Below are 18,576 nucleotides of genomic sequence, written 5' to 3'. Positions count from 1 at the left end.
CATTCCCTTATCACAAACTATAAATCCAAGGCTGTGTTTAATGGGTTTATTCCCCTTATCAAAAGCCTAACAGATGGTGTGCCAAATTGGATTAGCATAATTTAAACCCACTCTAACTAGAACTATAGTTAATATCACATTTTCACAATTTTTCAGTGTCAGCCACTTTGGTTTCAATCACATACATTTTTCATATTTTCATATATTTGAAAATATCTGAAATTCAACTATATTTGAAATACACAATGTTAATTTCCTGTATAACGTGGAGATTAAATTTAAGGTGCTGTAAAAGTACCTTCTAATTTCCAAAGTGCTATACAAATATAAAGATTATGTTGTTTTTATATTATATTTAGTAATAAACCCTTGAAAATTACAAGTTTTATTATTACAATGTCAACAGAGGTGCAGTATTTCTATGTATGTCCTAAATATTTAAAAAATGTTCTATTGATGTAGTTAAGTTCATTGCTCATTATCCCCTAAACTCAGAAACTAGAAAACTCACTTCACAAACTACCCGTTTCCCTCTCTCACAGCATCCCCAGGCACTTACTGGGGCTGATGAGCAAAAGGAACATCGTGTGCAATTCCAGAAATGGTGCTAACATTTTCACTTGTGTTTGCACTGACTGCCTCCTTTACTCAGAACCCTAGTTCTTGAGAGAAAGACTAATCAGGGAATGTGAGCCTCCATTACCTGGATGGTTAAGAGGAAGAGAACAGCAACAGAGCCACTACCCTCATTAACAGCTGGCATCTGCATGATTCTAGAAAATGTCAGTCTATGCTCCATTAGCTAATCTCTTCTGGAGATGACAAGACAAGCCACATGTGTGTGTCCCTTCTCTCTGATCATTACCAGTCCAACCCAAGAGTTCTAAAAACTGTATTTTCTTGACAGATTGTTTGTTGAGATTATAATCTATATGGAGACAACATCACTCCACTCTCTTCATGTACATCTGAAAATGTACATTTTCAGATATACCAATGAACATGGATGAATCAAATAATATATGGGTAGAAATAATTTTTAAAAATTACAGGTCTCGAGACCCCATTTTGTTCCTTGCCTCAATATTCACATTTGTATAATTCATCTCTAACTCTACCTAAAAGTTAGTTAGTACCTACTAAATTTTAGTAGTTCGCACAGTTTTCTTTGGAGGAAGAAATGATTTAGGCACTTGGTTTTTAGAGTTGGAGGCACTGGGTTTGAGTATGTAAGCTGTGCAATTTTGGACTAGTTACCTAAACACTCTGCTCACTTTCCTCATTAATCAAACTGGGATAACACAGTACTTCATACAGTTATATTAAGAAATAAAACAATGCATGTAAAGTTCATAATACTTGACAAACAATACCCATTATTTAGGTAAGTCCCTTATCTAAAGTCCAAGTGCCTTAAGTATCTACTGACAGTTGACCAAGCTTTTCCCAACTTGAGAGTGATATTTCACTTCTTCCATAGAATAGAGAAACCTATCTTTGTCTTCTTTCTTTACAGGCCAATATTACTTTGCATGCAATAGAAAAATTACTCTTATTTCTGGGTAGCTGATTTCTCTTTATCAACTTTCCGGTAACAGTTTTAAATTATTTTAATCACAAAAATTCTATCCCTTTACTGAGAATAATTTTGACCTACATAATAAAGATTTTCAATCTATACTTATTTCCATATCTCATAAAACATTTTTCATCTTTGACCACAGGATGGGATGAAATAACTATGAAGTTGAATCAGAATGCCATTTTAAAATATTCTAACTAACCCTTTTTCTATAAATAATTATATAATTATAAAATTGTGATGCTATTTCCAAGATATTCTGGGTTGTACATTCTGCTTCCTTGTTTTCAACTTTAAATTACTGATTTAAGGAATATGCTTTTATCACTGATTTAAAAAGGACTCAGGACCATCCAGTGCTTTGGGGTCATCATTATGAGCACAAATTGGTCTGCTGGGGTGTCCAGAATAAGAGAAATGCAACATATCAAATGAATCTAGAAATCCTCTTTCTAAACACAGCCCTGTTAAAGGTCTTTGGGGAAAAATACTGTTTATCCTCCTGATTGAAAAAGAGCCAATTATCATCAGTTACTATTATTGGCTATATTTTATTTTTTTGAATATGGTACAAATTTCTATTAGTAAGATTCATAAAACCTTTAGTAGACTCCAGAAAGATCTCATGAAATTCTGTAAAAGGGCAGAAAAACAGCAGAGAAGTTTCACTGTAAGCAAGTTTAAAGGGAAAGAAATGTAAAGAAAAGCGGTACTCTGAAGTTTCCGTTGGACTGATTCTCTCATCAGTCAGATATTCATTATTCCTTGACAGTCCTCGTACTGCTGCTGATTATGTACTAGCAAATAAAAGAGACTCTAAAAGAAATCCATGCCCTTATGGAATTACAAATGGGGGGAGGAAGCACATCAAACACACAGAGAAACAACAATTACAGTAAATAATTTTAACAAGTACCATGAAGAAAAGGGTGCTGTGAGGAAAAGAACAGTGGGGAGAGTAGTGGTGGTGGGGGGAAGGGGCAGGGAAAGGTAGGGAAGGCTGCTTTGAGAAGAACTTTTTAAGAATTAAGATATAGATGGACGGGACTGGAAGAGATTATGCTGAGTGAAATAAGTCAAGCAGAGAGAGTCAATTATCATATGGTTTCACTTATTTGTGGAGCATAACAAATATCATGGAGGACAAGGGGTCTTAGAGAGGAGAAGGGAGTTGGGGGAAATTGGAAGGGGAGGTGAACCATGAGAGACTGTGGACTCTGAAAAACAATGTGAGGGGTTTGAAGTGGCGGGGGTGGGGTGGGAGGTCGGGGTACCAGGTGGTGGGTATTATAGAGGGCACGGATTGCATGGAGCCCTGGGTGTGATGAAAAACTAATGAATACTGTTTTTCTGAAAATAAATAAATCAATTTAATAAAAAAATAAAATCTGTAAATTCTAGCTTAAAAAAAGAAAAAAAAAGATATAGCTGGGTTCTCTGTGTGGAGCCACCTTGCCTATCTTTTAGCTAGGCTTGTAAAGTCTTCACCTCCTCCACGCTTGACTTCCAGCCCTGATGTTTTTGGTTAAAAGGATGTTGGGGGAATTCGCTTATTTATTCATTCACTCATTCTGAAAAGAGATCTGGACAGGGTAGGAATAATAGCTTAGATCTGGACATTTAGTTTGAAGAACTTATGGGTTATACAGATAAAAATGTCTAAAAATTAGTTGCATATTTTGATGTGTACCTTGGGGAAGAAGCGGGAAAGGAGGCAGGAGTTATTTTGCTAGTTTTCATTACATAAAAGGTTAGGAAAGCCCAAAGATTGAGGATAAAAAGCCTAGGACAGAGTATGCCAACACTGAAAAAACAGAAAAACAAAAACCTATATAGATGATCAGAACTAATCAGAAACATCAGGAAAACCACTGAGTGAATGGCATCAGGCTATGGTCTATAATTTAAGCTCTTAAAATATGACAAATGGCAAACAGAAATGTTCATTCCCCACAGTGGTACAACTCTGACATGAGAGACCTGATCTGAATCCCTTGTGTCATTTACTATCAATGTGACTTTAAGGCAACTGTACTTGACCTCAGAGCTTTCATTTTGTCACACACAAATGGAACTACTACCACTTATCTCTTAGTCCTGATGGGAGAGCTCTGTTAGCTATAAAAACGCTTGATTCTGCTTAAAAATCTTTGGCAAAGTGAGAGTTTCCCACCTTCCTAGTCATTTCTCCTGGCACTTTAGCTATATACTGTGTCTCTAAATGGGAGAAAATAAATATGAATCATTTCCTATTTAAAACTTAAATGGGCGGGACGCCTGGGTGGCTCAGTTGGTTAAGCAAAGCCTGCCTTCAGCTCAGGTCATGATCCCAGGGTCCTGGGATCGAGTCCTGCATCGGGCTCCTTGCTCATCCAGGAGCTTGCTTCTCCCTCTGTCTGCTCTGCCTGCTGCTCCCCGTTTGTGCTCTCTGATGAATAAATGAATGGAATCTTTAAAAATAAATAAATAAATAAAAAATAAAACTAAGATGGGCATATACCTCTAGCTGAATGGACAGAGTAATGATACCCATAAGTAACTTGCCCAAGTTCTCCCAGTTAATAAATGGGAATTTGAATGCCGACAGTCTGCCCTGGAATGTCTGCCCGACCTGGCATTTCTGGACCTTTGGAACATGGTCTCAGGAACCTGTGCTCCTGATCACTACGCTTTGGTGACTGTGCAGCCCCAGCCTGAGCATCAGGAACAAACAAATCTGTGCTCCAACAGTTATTCTGCCAAGTACTCTTCTTGGAACAAATGGCAACAACTGAGTTTGGCCTTCTGAAATAGATTCTGGCACAATAATTTCAAGATTAAGAAATACAAATATGAACTGCTCTTCCTGGTTACATGTGAGAACCAGTATGACACAGAAACTTAGAGATCTGGCTAAGAAAAGCCAACTAGGATATGGTAGGACCAAGATGCAAGGCCAGGTCTGAGTCCCGGGCCCACATGTTTCATCAGCAGAGCAGAAGTGGAGCAGTGACAGATGTGTCCAGCCGTAGAAAAGCAAGCTTCCTTGTAAAGGTGTGAGGGAGGTGGAATTACCATGTTGGTCTATCATCAACAGAGTCAGGGAGAAGGCAGGAAGAGTTTTTCTAAGATTCTAATCTCTAACTTCCTTCATCCCACAAGCTTCTAACAGAGTAAAATACTGGGAGAGGATGTCTCAAGAACAGTTGCATTAATCATTACATGTTATATACTGAGATGGGTCAAAAACTTGAATATTCTTAAATCCTTCTGGCAACAAGTCCACATGTGATCTGGCTGCATACCCATCCTCAGAATACAATCCTTCATTTTGCTAAAATCCCTTCTAGCTCTAACTCCAGGATTAGAATAATCATTAGAGCATGACTTGTTGGTAGGAGCTGGAGCTCAAATAGTTTGTCTTCGATGTGGAATAACCTTTAATTACTAGAAAGGCCTCTCTATGGCTGCTTTCACCTGTTGCCTACTCAGTATTCTTTGTCCCTTTCTTTGAAAAACACTGATTTTACTTGGAGCAGCTTCTCTTAAAGGGCAACGAAATGTTTAAGAAACTACTAGGTGGAAATTCAGGGAAAACTCCTTTTTAGATGCAGGAGACTACTAACAGATGACCCTGAAGGTGGTTAAGTACGTGGTAAGGAAGGTGGGATAGAGAAACAGAAACAGCTCGAGACCTTCTAATCACGGAGCTACCATACCAATTTCAGACTCAACTTCTTTTTATATGGGAGATATAAATATCCATTCTATTTTATTTTACCGTTATTACCTGGATTTCCTGTTATATACAGCCAGATCTCATTCCTAACGGATAAAACTTCCCAACCAAAATTTGTGTACAATCTAAGTTTTAAGTTTATCCTAGACTTTAGAATTAGAAAATGTAACAAAGTTAAAAGGGAGGGAAAGTTAGGAGTAACTTCAAAGCAGCCAGGGATAAGACTGTGGAACCTGGTTCCTCATAAATGGTTTACCAGTTAAGTCCCAAGTCTTCATTAGATGTTGTTAGCCTAGATTCAATTATTTTTCTTTAAAAACATTCTACAATTTAAACTTATCACCAGCCAAACCCACTTGAAAACTTCCATCCTTCCTCTTTCTGACCATATAATGAGGTTTTACTGTTAACGGCCACTAAAAAGTATTCAGTTTATTTAAAGTGTCACAGGTACTTTAAAGGCATCAAAAAGGCAGTTAAGAAAAAAAAATAATAATCTCGTGGCTGTATTTCTAAGTATATCAAAGATAACCCAGTTAAAGTTCAAAAGTCACATAAGTTCTATATTTAAAAATGCTCTCTTTATTTAATACCAATGTAAGATATCTGCAATTATGTGACACAAGTGAAAGAGGCTAATGCCAGATTCAGTTAGCTACTTACACAGTTTCCCTATCACAAGGGGTGGGTCCTTTTACTGAAGCGGAAAGATGCTGGAATGTCAGAAGCAGGACAGTGGAAGAACTAACGACAGACTCAGTAGTAAATAACCAGTTTTCACATCCAAACCGAATCAGGACTTGATGAGATTCACACTGTTCTCTGACTACTAACCATGTGAATAGTGTTTTGGTCAAAGACACAGAATCAAGAAAGAACAAGATTAATAGTAATCACTAAGTTCACCCATGCCTTAACCAAGAAAAAACACCTAGGATTTTTCTTGCTAGAAAGATACCGAGGATCTGAATTTGGGTTGGCTTCTAGAAAATTTCCTAGAAAGTTCAACAAATTAGGGGGAGAATGCTGAAATGCACGAGTAAGCATTAGTGATGCTTACTAATCAACCATCAAGTTAGCCTAGAACCTTGCTTGGCATAAGAGGAACTGATCCAGTCTTAGGGGGGGGGAAAAAAAATCTCCACAGAAAAGAAAGGAAGTCAATTCTTAGAGGAAGGTAGGGATGCTCTAAGAATTATCAGCACAGCTTTTTGGCACAAAATGAATTCTGGATCTTTCTCCCCTCCAGTTTCATTTCTGACTCTGTTACCTTGTACAACTGAGTTTCATTACTGGCTCCTGACCGTCCTGGGCTAACTTTCTCCCAGTCTCAATAGCTTAAGGCAACGCAATTTCGTCACTAACTGTAGAGATTCTGGCACAATGGACTATGAGGCATATTAGAGTATCTGGTCATAGATGCACAAACAAGTTTATAGTGTTTTAAGAGCCATGGGTATAGGCCACGAATATTACGAAGTTTATTCATCTGTCTTCTAATTCACAGGCAAATTATTCTAATGGTGAATTACAGGTACAAAGAAAAATCAATCTTATGAGCACTTTAAAAGAGTTGAATTCTCAAAATACACTTCTTAGGTCCTTGAAGTATAGAAGAAGTATTCAAAATGTAGGTACTATTTCCTTTTAATTACTATAAAGTCAAAGAAAAAAGGCAATTTAAAGCTATGCTCAGAATACGAAATCCAGTAAGATTTAAATGTCTTATTATTTCTCTTTCTCCTTTTGTTTTCATTTTATAAATATATGCATGCACACAACTTTTAAACAAGAGGCCATTTGATTAGACCAGTTTTGATGTGACCTAATCAGCAATCCCAAAGCTGTAAAATATTTTTGTTTACTACAAATGTGTGGACTCAAAATTAGGTAAATTGTTATTATTCCTCAAGAAAATTTTTAACTGGTCTCTTAGCAGAGAAAATAGCATGCTTTAGGGCAAATTTAGCCACTAGTAAACTAAGAAACCAGGTAAGATCAACATTACCATACTGCGAAATATTAGACCTAACTAGTAAAGTTAAATGTCATGTTTTTATAAGTTCTCTTACATTCTAACATTCATTAATTGGCATTGTGATAACAGCTTTGCAGGGGAAAGAAACCTTAAAAGACTTTAATACATTTATTGACATAAGAATTAACCTTGTTATTTTTCAGGTATATGATTACTTTATTATCACATTTTTTTAACTGACTTTTTAAAAAACCTGTATACTGATATGAAAACCAAAATTTTGTGTAATTCAGAGTTCTCATTTCCCTCCTTTTTCTCCTGTAAGTTAAAGTGGTTATAATAGAACTAGCTTGTCACTGGGACACCTGGGTGGCTTAGTGGGTTAAGCCGCTGCCTTTGGCTTAAGTCATGATCCTAAGGTTCCTCGGACTGAGTCCTGCATGGGTCTCCTTGCTCAGCAGGGAGCCCGATTCTCTCTCTGCCTCTGCCTGAGACTCTGCCTGCTTGTGTGTGCATGCGCGCTCTCTCTCTGACAAACAAATAAATAAATAAATTCTTTTTTTTTTAAAGATTTTATTTATTTATTTGACAGAGATCACAAGCAGTCAGAGACACAAGCAGAGGGAGAGAGAGAAGGAAGCAGGCTCCCTGCGGAGCAGAGAGCCCAATGTGGGACTCGATCCCAGGACCCTGAGATCATGACCTGAGCTGAAGGCAGATGCTTTACGACTGAGCCACCCAGGTGTCCCAAATAAATAAATTCTTAAAAAAAAAAAGAACTAGCTTGTCACTGCAATAAATATAAAAATGTTGAGATAAATTGAGATGAATGCTTAATTCTAAAATAATGTTTCCTCATGAAGGTTTCATTCACATTTTAAAATATAAAATCTTGAGTGTAGTAGAGTACAAAATGGAACAGTTGTAATTTAAATTGAGAACTGTCTTTTAAGTTAAATGTAACTATTATTTCAACAACATATAACTTCTACTTACATATTAAGGTAAATATTATCAGGGGGCAGGGTGCCCGGGTGGCTCAGCCTGTTTAAGCATCTGCCTTTGGCTTGGTCACGATCTCAGGGTCCTGGGATCAACCCCTACATTGCCCCATGTTGGGCTCCCTGCTCAGCAGGGGGTCTGCCTCTCCCTCTGTCTCTCCCCCATCATTCATGCTCTCTCTCAGATAAACAGAATCTTAAAAATATAAAAAATTAAATTAAAAGAAATACATTATCACGGGGCACCTGGGGGGCTTGGTTGGTAAGTGTCAGACTTGATTTTGGCTCAGGCCATGATTGCAGTGTCCTGAAATATAGCCCATGCTCAGTGAGAAGTCTGCTCGAGATTCTCTCTCTCTTTCCTTCTGCTCCTTCTGCCCTCACCCCCCATGCTCTTAGAAAGTGTGCTACGTCTCTGAAATAAATAAATCTTTTAAAGAAAAAATAGATGCTATCAGAAATGAAATATTTACAGAAGTGGTACCTGAGAAGTATTTGTATATTCTCTCTATATAATGACAAAAAGCCAGTTAAAAGGCATATTTTAAAAAGGCTAGAAAAGCAACTTATGGAAGTTTAGGTTTCTGTGGAAATAGTCTATCACAGCACGATCACTAAATCACTAAATCACTAATGATTTAGTCAGAAGCACTGGTTAGGAAAAGCTGGCTGCTGGAGCAGCAAGGATAGCTAATTAGGATTCAGGGAAAGGGGTTTCTAATATTAGCCCTATCAACTAAAATAACTACTGACAATAGATCAATGGAATTAAGATCATATATGCTGGAAACAGATCACCAGGCCTCAAACCCCAGCTTGTCAATTACTGCTGTGTGACTTCAAAGTGCTCTTCTTAGGTCTCAAAGGTTAGGATCTATCACCTTTAAAATGGATTACAGAAGCCATCTCAGAGCTATTCCAAGTTAAATAAGGTAATCCACGTAAGGTGTTTTATTATAGTGTCTGGCCCTAACAACAGCATGGTATCACCACTACAGCAACCTTGAACAGTCTTATTTGGCCCTCAGTTTCCTTCCATGTAAAATACAGGTTTGAGCTGGATCATGTCTAATGCCTTTGTCCACCCCAAATTAAAATCTACAATGTAAAAGAATATATAGGGCCAACTCGATTTTCAAAGAACATAAAATTAGATCTTTCACTGTAGTATTAAGGACATAGTAATTCAGATGCTATACAAGAATCATATTTCTAAGCGAGCCCCTTTAAATTAGTTATAATTATTTAAAGCTGAAGTTGTATGTATTCTATTTACCCCCATGAAATTCAAGATCTTGCATCAGTGATCATGTTCAGCAACTATATTCTTCCAGAGAGTAAAATGGCAAAACTATTATAACCGATATGATCTTAAATGGAAAATGAGTATCATATAATTATGTTTTTATTATAAAAATATTAAGATTCTTTTTAGAGTCATAAATATTTTTTAAAAATCAAGGTCCATAACATTAAGATTAAAGAAACACCTCCCACATCTTTCTTGAGGGCAAACTATTCATGTCCATACACGCATCAACTGTACGCCAATCCAGACAAATAATACATGGTAACATTTTTTTTTAATAATTGTAGAATTCTTTTTCATATGCTTTCTGAGATAATATTAAGAAATGTTAAAAAAAACTTTTTAATTTTTAAAAATTATTAAGTGTGTGTGATTATTGAAAAGAGGTTATCTAAAAATTTTAAAAAGTTTTCCCAGATAAGACAACACTAAGGAAAAGAGTTCTAGCTCACCTCAGGTACCAGCATGGAAGGCCAAAGGAATTCAATTACATTTTACCCAACAAGGTAAAGAACAAAACCATCCACACAGGTCTGTTTTAAACTTGACAACTTAATAACGTCTCAACCCAGAAAACATGTTCACTAGTCAATACTCATACTTTGTTTTTAGATTAGGAAAAACGGGATTAATACTGTGGGACTTAAAAAAAAAAAAAAGATTTTTAAGTTCACAGCGGTGAGAACTTCAGCTTCCTTTCCATAAATCTTTAACAGATCTTCACACATCATACTTGGCACAATTTCCAACCATTCAAGAAATTTTATTTTACCTTATAAACTAGTTCAGCAAAAGTCAAGTTCATGCCCTACAATGATCTACGCCGTGTCCTTACCCTCAATATTTAGCTCAAAACAAACGTGGCAGAAGGAGAGGGTTTCTTTGTCTGTTCCCAGTTTACAAACACTGCAAACGTTGTCGTCATTCAGATCAATGTTTACAAACTGCTCCTCTTCGTTCATAGTGCCCCTGTCAAGAAACAGAAAGGGAGAGTTATGCAATTTGCAGAACCTGACGGCGGGGTGGGATTAGGACCTTCTGGGAGAAGGATGCGGTTTCTCTCATGCAACAGACCCCTCTAAGGAGCATCGCCATGCTTGCGCTTCAGTGCCACTCTTCCTGTGTAAGGACACGAAGCCGGTAAAACTTAAGGTTTGCCACAGGCGTCATATGCCCAAGTGCCTTTTTCTGATTCCTGTATTTCATTCGGCTGCGGAGGGGATCCGCAGGAAAGCAGATGCGGGGGTTCTGCTCTGCCCCATCCCGGCCCAGGCACAGAGCTTAGCGGCGCCAGCAGGGGTCTTTCAACCTACTGAACGCTGTTAAATGCAGGGAAAACGACCTGTTCGGGCCACCGCTTTGCTGTCTTCATTGTGGGAACCCTTGGGTGCGTTTCGCTAACTCGACGTTGCGAGACTTCCCATCGGAGATGCGCGGCGGGAAAAGACACGTGGAGGCGCGCACACCCGAGGCCGTCCCGGCAGCGTCTCAAGCGCCCGCATGGAAGGCAGGGCAGCGGCTCCCCCGTGCGCGTCCGGCACCGCCGGCGCCGGGGTGTCCAAGCCGGGCTGGGAGGTGCCTTGGGGTCCCCTCGCCCCGGACTTTCTCCCACCCGGGAAGAAGGCGTCTAAGGGCCAAGTCAGCCCCGGACTTAGCGCCTCGGGGAGCCAGGCCCCCAGTCCACATCCGGCGTTGGGGTTGCGCCCGCCGCTCAGGATGCCGCGGACCGGAGTCTGTCCCTCCTTCCGTCGGGGCGCCCCGCGCGGACCGGTGCGAAGGGCCGCGGGGCTCGGAGCGCGAAGGCGGCGGGACCGCGGGACCACGGGGCCGCGTCGCAGGCGGGTCGGGATGCGGGGCGCGAGGTCTTTACCGTGGGCTCCGCGCGCCGCAGGAGCAGTTCCGCGGGGCTCGGGCTCCTCCACTATTGTTTCCGGCCGCAGCGCAGGCGGCCGCGGCGGAGGCTGCAGCCGCGCGCCCGGCCCCGCCCCCTCCCGCCGATGCCATCCCGCGAAGGCTTCTGGGGGGAGGCGCGGAGAGGCACGGTCCACGGTAAAGCTACGCGCCAGCGCGGCGGCTGCGGACTCGCCTTCTCTCCGCCTGCACCGACGCCGCGTCCTGGGCTAGGACTTTCTCGTGACTCCGCCTCTCCCGGCCGTCTCTCTCACGGCTCTCCGGAACCAGACGACTCAGATACGGCCCCTCTTCGAGGCGAATAGATAGAGGAGTCCGTTGCCACCTCCCCCTTCTGCGTAGTGGAAACTACTGCCCCGGGGCGGGGGCTGAAAAGTGACGGTTGGATGGGAGAAGGGGACAGAGATGCGTGGGTAGGATTTTGTTTGAAATAAGTAGACTGAAGCGGTAGTTAACACTGAACGTCGAGTTAGGTTCCAGTTGAAATATGTAATAACAGAAAAGTTCGTATTTCAGGTTTCGTAATTTAGGGATAATTTAAATACAGAACTTTACTTTTTTGATGGGGCTCCCCTCCCCTATAATATGGTCCATTCCTTGCACGCCCACGGGGAAAATCCCAGGACACCCCGTTCCCATTACTTTTAGGTTGCGCCTAGTGTTCAAACTCTGCTACTTAAATTCCTTTGCCCACTTTGCTTGAGGTTTTAAGCCCCCCCCCCCTTAGGTTATAGTTCATGCAGTACTTTCACTTACATTTTCTATTGTAATCTTTACAACCGCCTAGAGAGGAGAAACAGAAACTGTTCTCTTATTTTGCAGCCTAGGAGTGACTAACTCAGATTATAGTTGGTTGCGAACAGAGCTGGGACTTGAACCCTAGGCTGCTGATGGACAATTACTGGTATTTTCAACAGCATCGTAAGCACCTGGACTGTTTACATTACCACATAGGAAGCGGACTGGGTTGTCAGTCTGCACCTGACGGATAGCAGGAATGGATTCCATAGGTTCGAGAAACTTCTAGACCAAACTGGTACCTGATACAGACCATCGATGCCTCAGGAAAATGATGTGTTCTTGCTGCTCAAAGTGCAGTAAATGAACCAGTGATATCATCATCACCTGGTGTTGTTAGAAATGCAGAACCTCAGCCCTTACCCAAGATTTCCTGAAACAGAACCTGTATTTTAGTAACATCTTTGGTGATTCCTATGCACCCTAAAGTTTGAGAAGAATTAACTGAAATAGAATAATTTGTGTTTTTTCTATTTGAATTTCTCAGTCTAGGTAGTTATAACTAAAATGTCTTGCGTCATGGATTCTACACATCTTTTCAATGAAAGTGCTTTATAAAATCACCCAGGACTTTCCCTAGAGCGAAACAAGTTGTTTTCAATTTTCATAGTTATATGTTTTTTTTTCTGTGACATTTTGCCCTGTTAATTCTTTCTAAAATTCCCGACCCTTGTAGTTTTTTTTTAAGTCAACAAATCAGGCCTAATTTACAGAAATAAAATATTCACACTTTAAAGGTAGGAATTTTGACAAATGTATACACTGTGTAGCCACCACCCCAATCAATTTATTCAATATTTCCACAACCCCTGAATTCCCTTGTGCCTCTTCCAGGTCAAGCACCCCCACCTCTGATCTAATTTTTATCGCTAAAGGCAAGTTTTGCCTCTTCTAGAACTTCCTGTACATGGAATTAGATGGTATATATTCTTTTGTGATTGGCTACTTTGAGATTCATGATGCTTTTTTGTAGTAGTTCCTTTTTATTATTAATATTGCACAATTTGTTACCCCCTGAGTTGTTTTTAGTGTATGAATATTCACTTAAAAATCTCTTTATGTGTTCATGTTTTCTTTCTTGCAGGTAAATACCAAGGAGCGGAATTGTGGAATCATATGGTAAGTACATATTTACTTTTAAAAGAAATTGCCAAATGCTTTCCCAAGGAGTTATGCCATTTTATGCAGTTAGTACTGTTATGTCTCCTTGATGAGTTAACCCTTTTCCTTTTATCTGTGGTAATAGTTCTTCTGAAATCATCTTTTTCTGAGGTTGATATAGCCACTCCTGCTTTCTCATGATGAATGTTTCCATGTGTATCTTTTCTTCTCTTTTTATTTTGTCTGTCTTTATAGTACCACATTTCCCCTGTCTTTATAGTACTACATTTTTTTTAAAGACAAACATAGTTGCGTCTTGCTTTTTAAATTTAGTCTGAGGGTCTCTTTTAATTGGTGTGTCCAATCCATTTACATTTAATGTAATTATTGATATATTGGGTTAATCTACCATCTTGCTTTTTGTTTTCTATTTGTCCTATGTGTTCTTTGTTACTTTTGCCTTTTTGCAGGGCTTCTTTGGATTAGTTTTTTGTTTTGTTTTGTTTTTCTGTTTAGTATTTGTCTCTATTTTATCTCCTCTACTATCTACATTTCATGTATGTGTAGGTGGATATAAGTATGTATTTGGGGGCTAGAATATAGGCATGGTTTTGTGGATTCATCTTTAACTTATCACAACCCGCCTGGGATAAAATTATAACATGTGATGTAAAATGTAAGAAGCTTACAATAATATATTTCTCTATTCTGATCATATATTGCTGTATATTTTATTTCAAATGTGTTATATACTCCAAATGCATTATTTCCTTAATGAGCTATATTTTAAATAAATTGAATAAGAGAATAAGATAACTTTTATATTTATCACATATTTACCAATTTCAATGTTCTTCCTTCTTCTGGTTTATCCATATTGCAGCTCATATAATTTTCTTTTACTTGGAGAACTTCCTTTTTTTTTTTTGTAGTGTTGCTCTGTTGGTAACAGTTTCTTTCAGCTGTCGTTTGTCTGACAATGTCTTTATTTCACCTTCAGTTTTGAAGGAATCATTCTGTATATATAGAATTCTAGGAAGATGAAGATAGCTTTTTGTCTTTCAGCCTTTTAATGATGTTGTTCCTTGTTCCCTGAGATTGTATTGTTTCTTAGGAGAGGTCATTCTCCATATCTAGTAGTGGATCAGCTTGATCTTTTGAGGCTTGTTTTTAAACTTTCCGAGGTCTAGATTATCCTTTTGTTTTAAGGATTTTCTTGTCCTTTCCTGAAGAATTTGGCTTAGGCTTTCTCTTGTATGTAGCAGGTCTTCATTGAAGTTTCTATATCCTCATTGGATAAAACTCAAATGACACCTTCCTCTGTGAGTTCCATTTGTTCAGATTGTAGTTCCCCAGTAGTTCTCCCCCACCCCCGGTAGTTAATTTTTGTCCAGTTTCTCAGAGCCCCTCACTCTATGCATGCACAGCTTAGTATACAGGTACAGACTTAAAAGAGTATTCTGAAATTCTTTCTGTATAGTTCTTCCTTTCGAAAGATTTACTTATTTAAAATTTACTTATTGCAAATTCCAGACATCTTGTTCACCCACAACTCAGTGTTTGTCTCCGCAGCCCAGCTTTGCATCTCCCTATGTTGACCATGGTCCAGAAGTACCTCCAGGCATAAAACTGGGGTAAACTGTAGGGCTCATCTCATTTTTTTCTTTTGTATTTGTGAACACATCTTTTGCTTTCTTGTGTTTTAGTATTTGAAAATAGAGATTTCATCTATTTTGCCCAGTTTTCTAACCTTTAACAGCTATTCTGGTACTCCTTACTCTAACCTGGCTAGAATGCCTTATTTTGTCAGTAGATCCTTCATTCACCAGACAAGTGCTTCTTCACAGGGTCTCTTTGCTTCTGATCCTGTTCTTTCAGTTCACCCATCACAATCCATCCTGAAACAAACACAGATGAAGTCTTCTTCCCAAAAACTTGTCATGACTTTCTCACTTTCTCATAACAGTAATACATAAATCTGTTTACCATTTAGACGGCTACAGTGGGCTTCCCAGTTTACCATCTCATTTGATAAGACCTGACTTCTTGGATAGTGAAGGATTTTGTCTTTAACTGCAATCCTTTCAACTCTGGTAACTCAAGAGAGTGTGCAATAATGTGTTATAAGCTGTAAAATAATGTACAAAGACCAGGTGTATGATTGGTTCTTGACCTGAAACAGATATTAACTCGACTTAGGCCTACGGCAGGTAGGAATTCTTTCCAATACGAGTAACAGAAAACCTGATTAACAGTATCGAATCATTTGTTTCACAGAACAAAGTCAGAGGAACCAACTGCTGGCTGTTGTTCATTGGCTAATTTTTGTCAAGACTATCCTCTCTGGAACTATTCTGGGTATCCTCTGAAGAGTGGAGAATGTACCCTACAATTAGGTAACCTATTTTCTAACAGGCAAGAGGATAGTGACGGGTGGGTAGGGGAATTTGGAGGAAAAGCTGCCTTTTTCATTTTTGCAAGAAAGGAAAAGCTTTCCTGAGAAACCCTGGTGGATTTCTGATTATATCTGATCACCAGAACTTAGATGACAACTGTGGATTCCAGGAAAGTGAGTAGTTAGATTTTCTAGCCTCTTTGACAGAAGGCAAGGAAGAGAGATTGACAAACCAATAATGACTGCTAGAGAGTTTATATACTTTTCTAAAAGTCACTTTTGTATGTGGAACAATGAAAATAATCCTTACTTATCATTCAATGAATGTCTGCTATAAGGAATTCTCTTGTCTTCTCACTTTTCTGAATTCCCACAACCTTGCTCAAGTCACTACTCTTTTTGGTATATTTTTCGTGCATTTTTCCATTTTAAAGTAAAGCAGTCAGTATACTTAGTGTATCTGTCCCTTCATTTCTCACCGTCTGTCTTCAGTTCTTGTCACATTATCTCTTTCTCTGCTGTTGGCGATGTGCCTCCATTTAGCCTGGAAGATGGGGTGCGTGCTGCCACTGGCTTAGAGCTTTTTAATACCATGACTCTGAAGGTACTGGGAACTCAAGATGTGGCACAATTTATTACATTGTCTTTTCTACTTCTTTCATATGCTCCTTCTACCACGTGACCTTCCAATTCACTCCATTGGGTGAATTCACTCCATATGGAGCAGAACTGGGCTTAATCTGCGGCCTAAAGCTGGGTAGGCCCAGCTGACCTAGAGACACTGGATAGAGGTTGGTTGCTATAAGCACTGAATTGTGGTTTGTTTTGTTATGCAATACATTGCAGTGATAGCTGTTAATGCAGTGGGACTCTAAATGGCCAAGTTCAATCCATGTGCTCATTCCTGAATTTGTTACAATGGCTGATACCTTAACTTACCAGGCTTGGACTACCTTCCACTTCTTCTTTCTCCTCCACCTTCCCAAAAAACTGAGGTTGGCTCAGGAATGGGGTTACAGGTATTAAAATTTGATCCTGTGATATGGGAGAAGAGTTACTCCAAAAGAAAGTGGTTGCTGTAATCAGAGAAGGAGAGTTGGTTTGAAAATGTAATAAACAGGCAAAAACTGTCATAATCTACCCTGGTGCTCTTTATACTCCGTATTCACTGCTAAATTTTAAGCTGATTGTGTGCAGGAATTCTGCCTTACTCATTTTGTGTTTATTCCAACACTTGAGGTATCTCACAAATGACTTAAATCAGTTAAGATTAGGTTTCACCACAAGTACCGTGAGACTGGCAAACAACAGTGACTTTAAACGGTGGGAATTTTTTCTTTTGCCTTAAAGTCTAGAGGTGGGCATTCCAGGGTGGGTGTGGTGGCTGATTTGCCAAGTCCTTAGGCATCTGTGCAACTTCCAGCTTTCTTCTCAGTCATCCTGTGAGGTGAGGCTCCTCTTGGTGTGCAGACATAGGTTCTTTCATGGGCACCGCGTTCCAAACAGGAGGGTGGAGGAAGGGGAGAGGGCAGAGCAAGAATGCCTGCCAGCTGCTATTTAGGAGCATCTCTCAGGAGCGGCCACATAACATTTCTGTTCACCTCTCACTCCTGTGGTGGGAAGAGCCTTGCTGAAAGGGAAGCTCAGGGAACAGGTCTTTCATCCAGCCTCCATGTGCCCACCTAAAAGCCAGGACTTTTGAAAGAGGGGGTGGGGATTTTGGAGTAGACAACAAGCCGTCTCTGCGGCAGTGCTCAGTAAATATTTGTTGTATCAGAGTGTGAGTGGCTGAATCACATATTAAAAATTAAAGGTGGTTAATAAACCCCGAAGAGTAAACTTTCGTCCTTAGATGCATGGCAGGCTTAAAGAAGATACTTAAGGTTTCAATGCCTATTTAAGCAATTTCTCATTTTTAGAAAGCAAGAAAGCAAAAGTGGATGATTTGTTTTAGAATTCTTTTTGCTCTGAGTTGAAATTGAACAGTGTTGGCAGGCTCTTTTCAGTTTTCTTGATCCATTTTCTGAAAGTCTAACCCTCACAGTATTCCGGATGGAGTCTAGTGCTGCCATATTGGAATCCTTAACTGTAAAGAAAATGTCTCTCTTAAAATTATGTCTCCTCTTACGTTTAGACAAGCATCCCTTTGAAAGCTTGGGATACAGATATTTGCATTAAAGGGATTTACCACCTATAGTTTCAGTAATGCTGACATTATGGGTTAGCTGTCTGCTGATCCATTGTCCTGTTGTGCAGGCAGAACAAACCAAACCTATTTTCCAGTCTGTGGATAAATTCACTGTTGGCATTGCTGGGAGGAGATTGGGAGTTAACTACTAAGCTATTGATTCTTTTTTCACTGTGGGCCAAATCTAGTCTTTAGTAATGTGCACAGTGCCCACTGTTAAATTCAAGGTGATAAAAGGAAAGTTGGGGATTGATGTCTGAAGTTCGAGAAGAGTCTGTTTTATAAAATTTTGTTAGATGTTTATTTTTATATTTCATTGTATAAATATCAGATGTCTGGGTGTGGAGTACTCCAGCTAGAAATTGAAATCCAGACATATTTCTGAGTTAACTGTTGGTGTGCCTGTTGAGTTAGATATACTTTAAAATTTCAAAATTTTACATTTCTGATTTTCATAATTTCCTTTATGAAATAATCCTTTAACATTAAGGGTAAGTGAGAAAGAATACAACTTTTTGTGTCTGTTTTTCTGGTAAATGTGGTACTTTTTCGTAAAAGTAAAACTAAATATTTTATTTTTTAAAAGATTTTATTT

At 39.3% G+C, this 18,576-nt stretch overlaps 1 protein-coding gene across 3 annotated transcripts in view; it reads right to left on the bottom strand.

The window, feature by feature from the left end:
• The window catches only part of C6H21orf91 (chromosome 6 C21orf91 homolog), a 30,385-nt gene extending 18,845 nt beyond the window's left edge, over positions 1-11,540 (bottom strand). For 2 of the 3 annotated variants that reach the window (XM_044251093.1, XM_044251095.1), the window contains exons 1-2: positions 11,459-11,540; positions 10,424-10,557 (exon numbers count right to left, since the gene is read on the bottom strand). In XM_044251093.1, coding sequence (XP_044107028.1) covers positions 10,424-10,550 — 127 coding nt within the window. In that variant the 5' untranslated portion in view covers positions 10,551-10,557; positions 11,459-11,540. Of the gene's footprint in view, positions 1-10,423; positions 10,558-11,458 lie in introns of those variants that run through there. The other variant, XM_044251094.1, reaches the window with a different exon arrangement.
• Between the last annotated feature and the right edge of the window lie 7,036 nt (positions 11,541-18,576).

The sequence above is a fragment of the Neovison vison genome, chromosome 6 (genome assembly GCF_020171115.1).
Source record: "Neovison vison isolate M4711 chromosome 6, ASM_NN_V1, whole genome shotgun sequence".
NCBI lineage: Eukaryota > Metazoa > Chordata > Mammalia > Carnivora > Mustelidae > Neogale > Neogale vison.
Note: the sequence above shows the minus strand (reverse complement) of the source record. Positions and strands in the feature narration are given on the sequence as shown.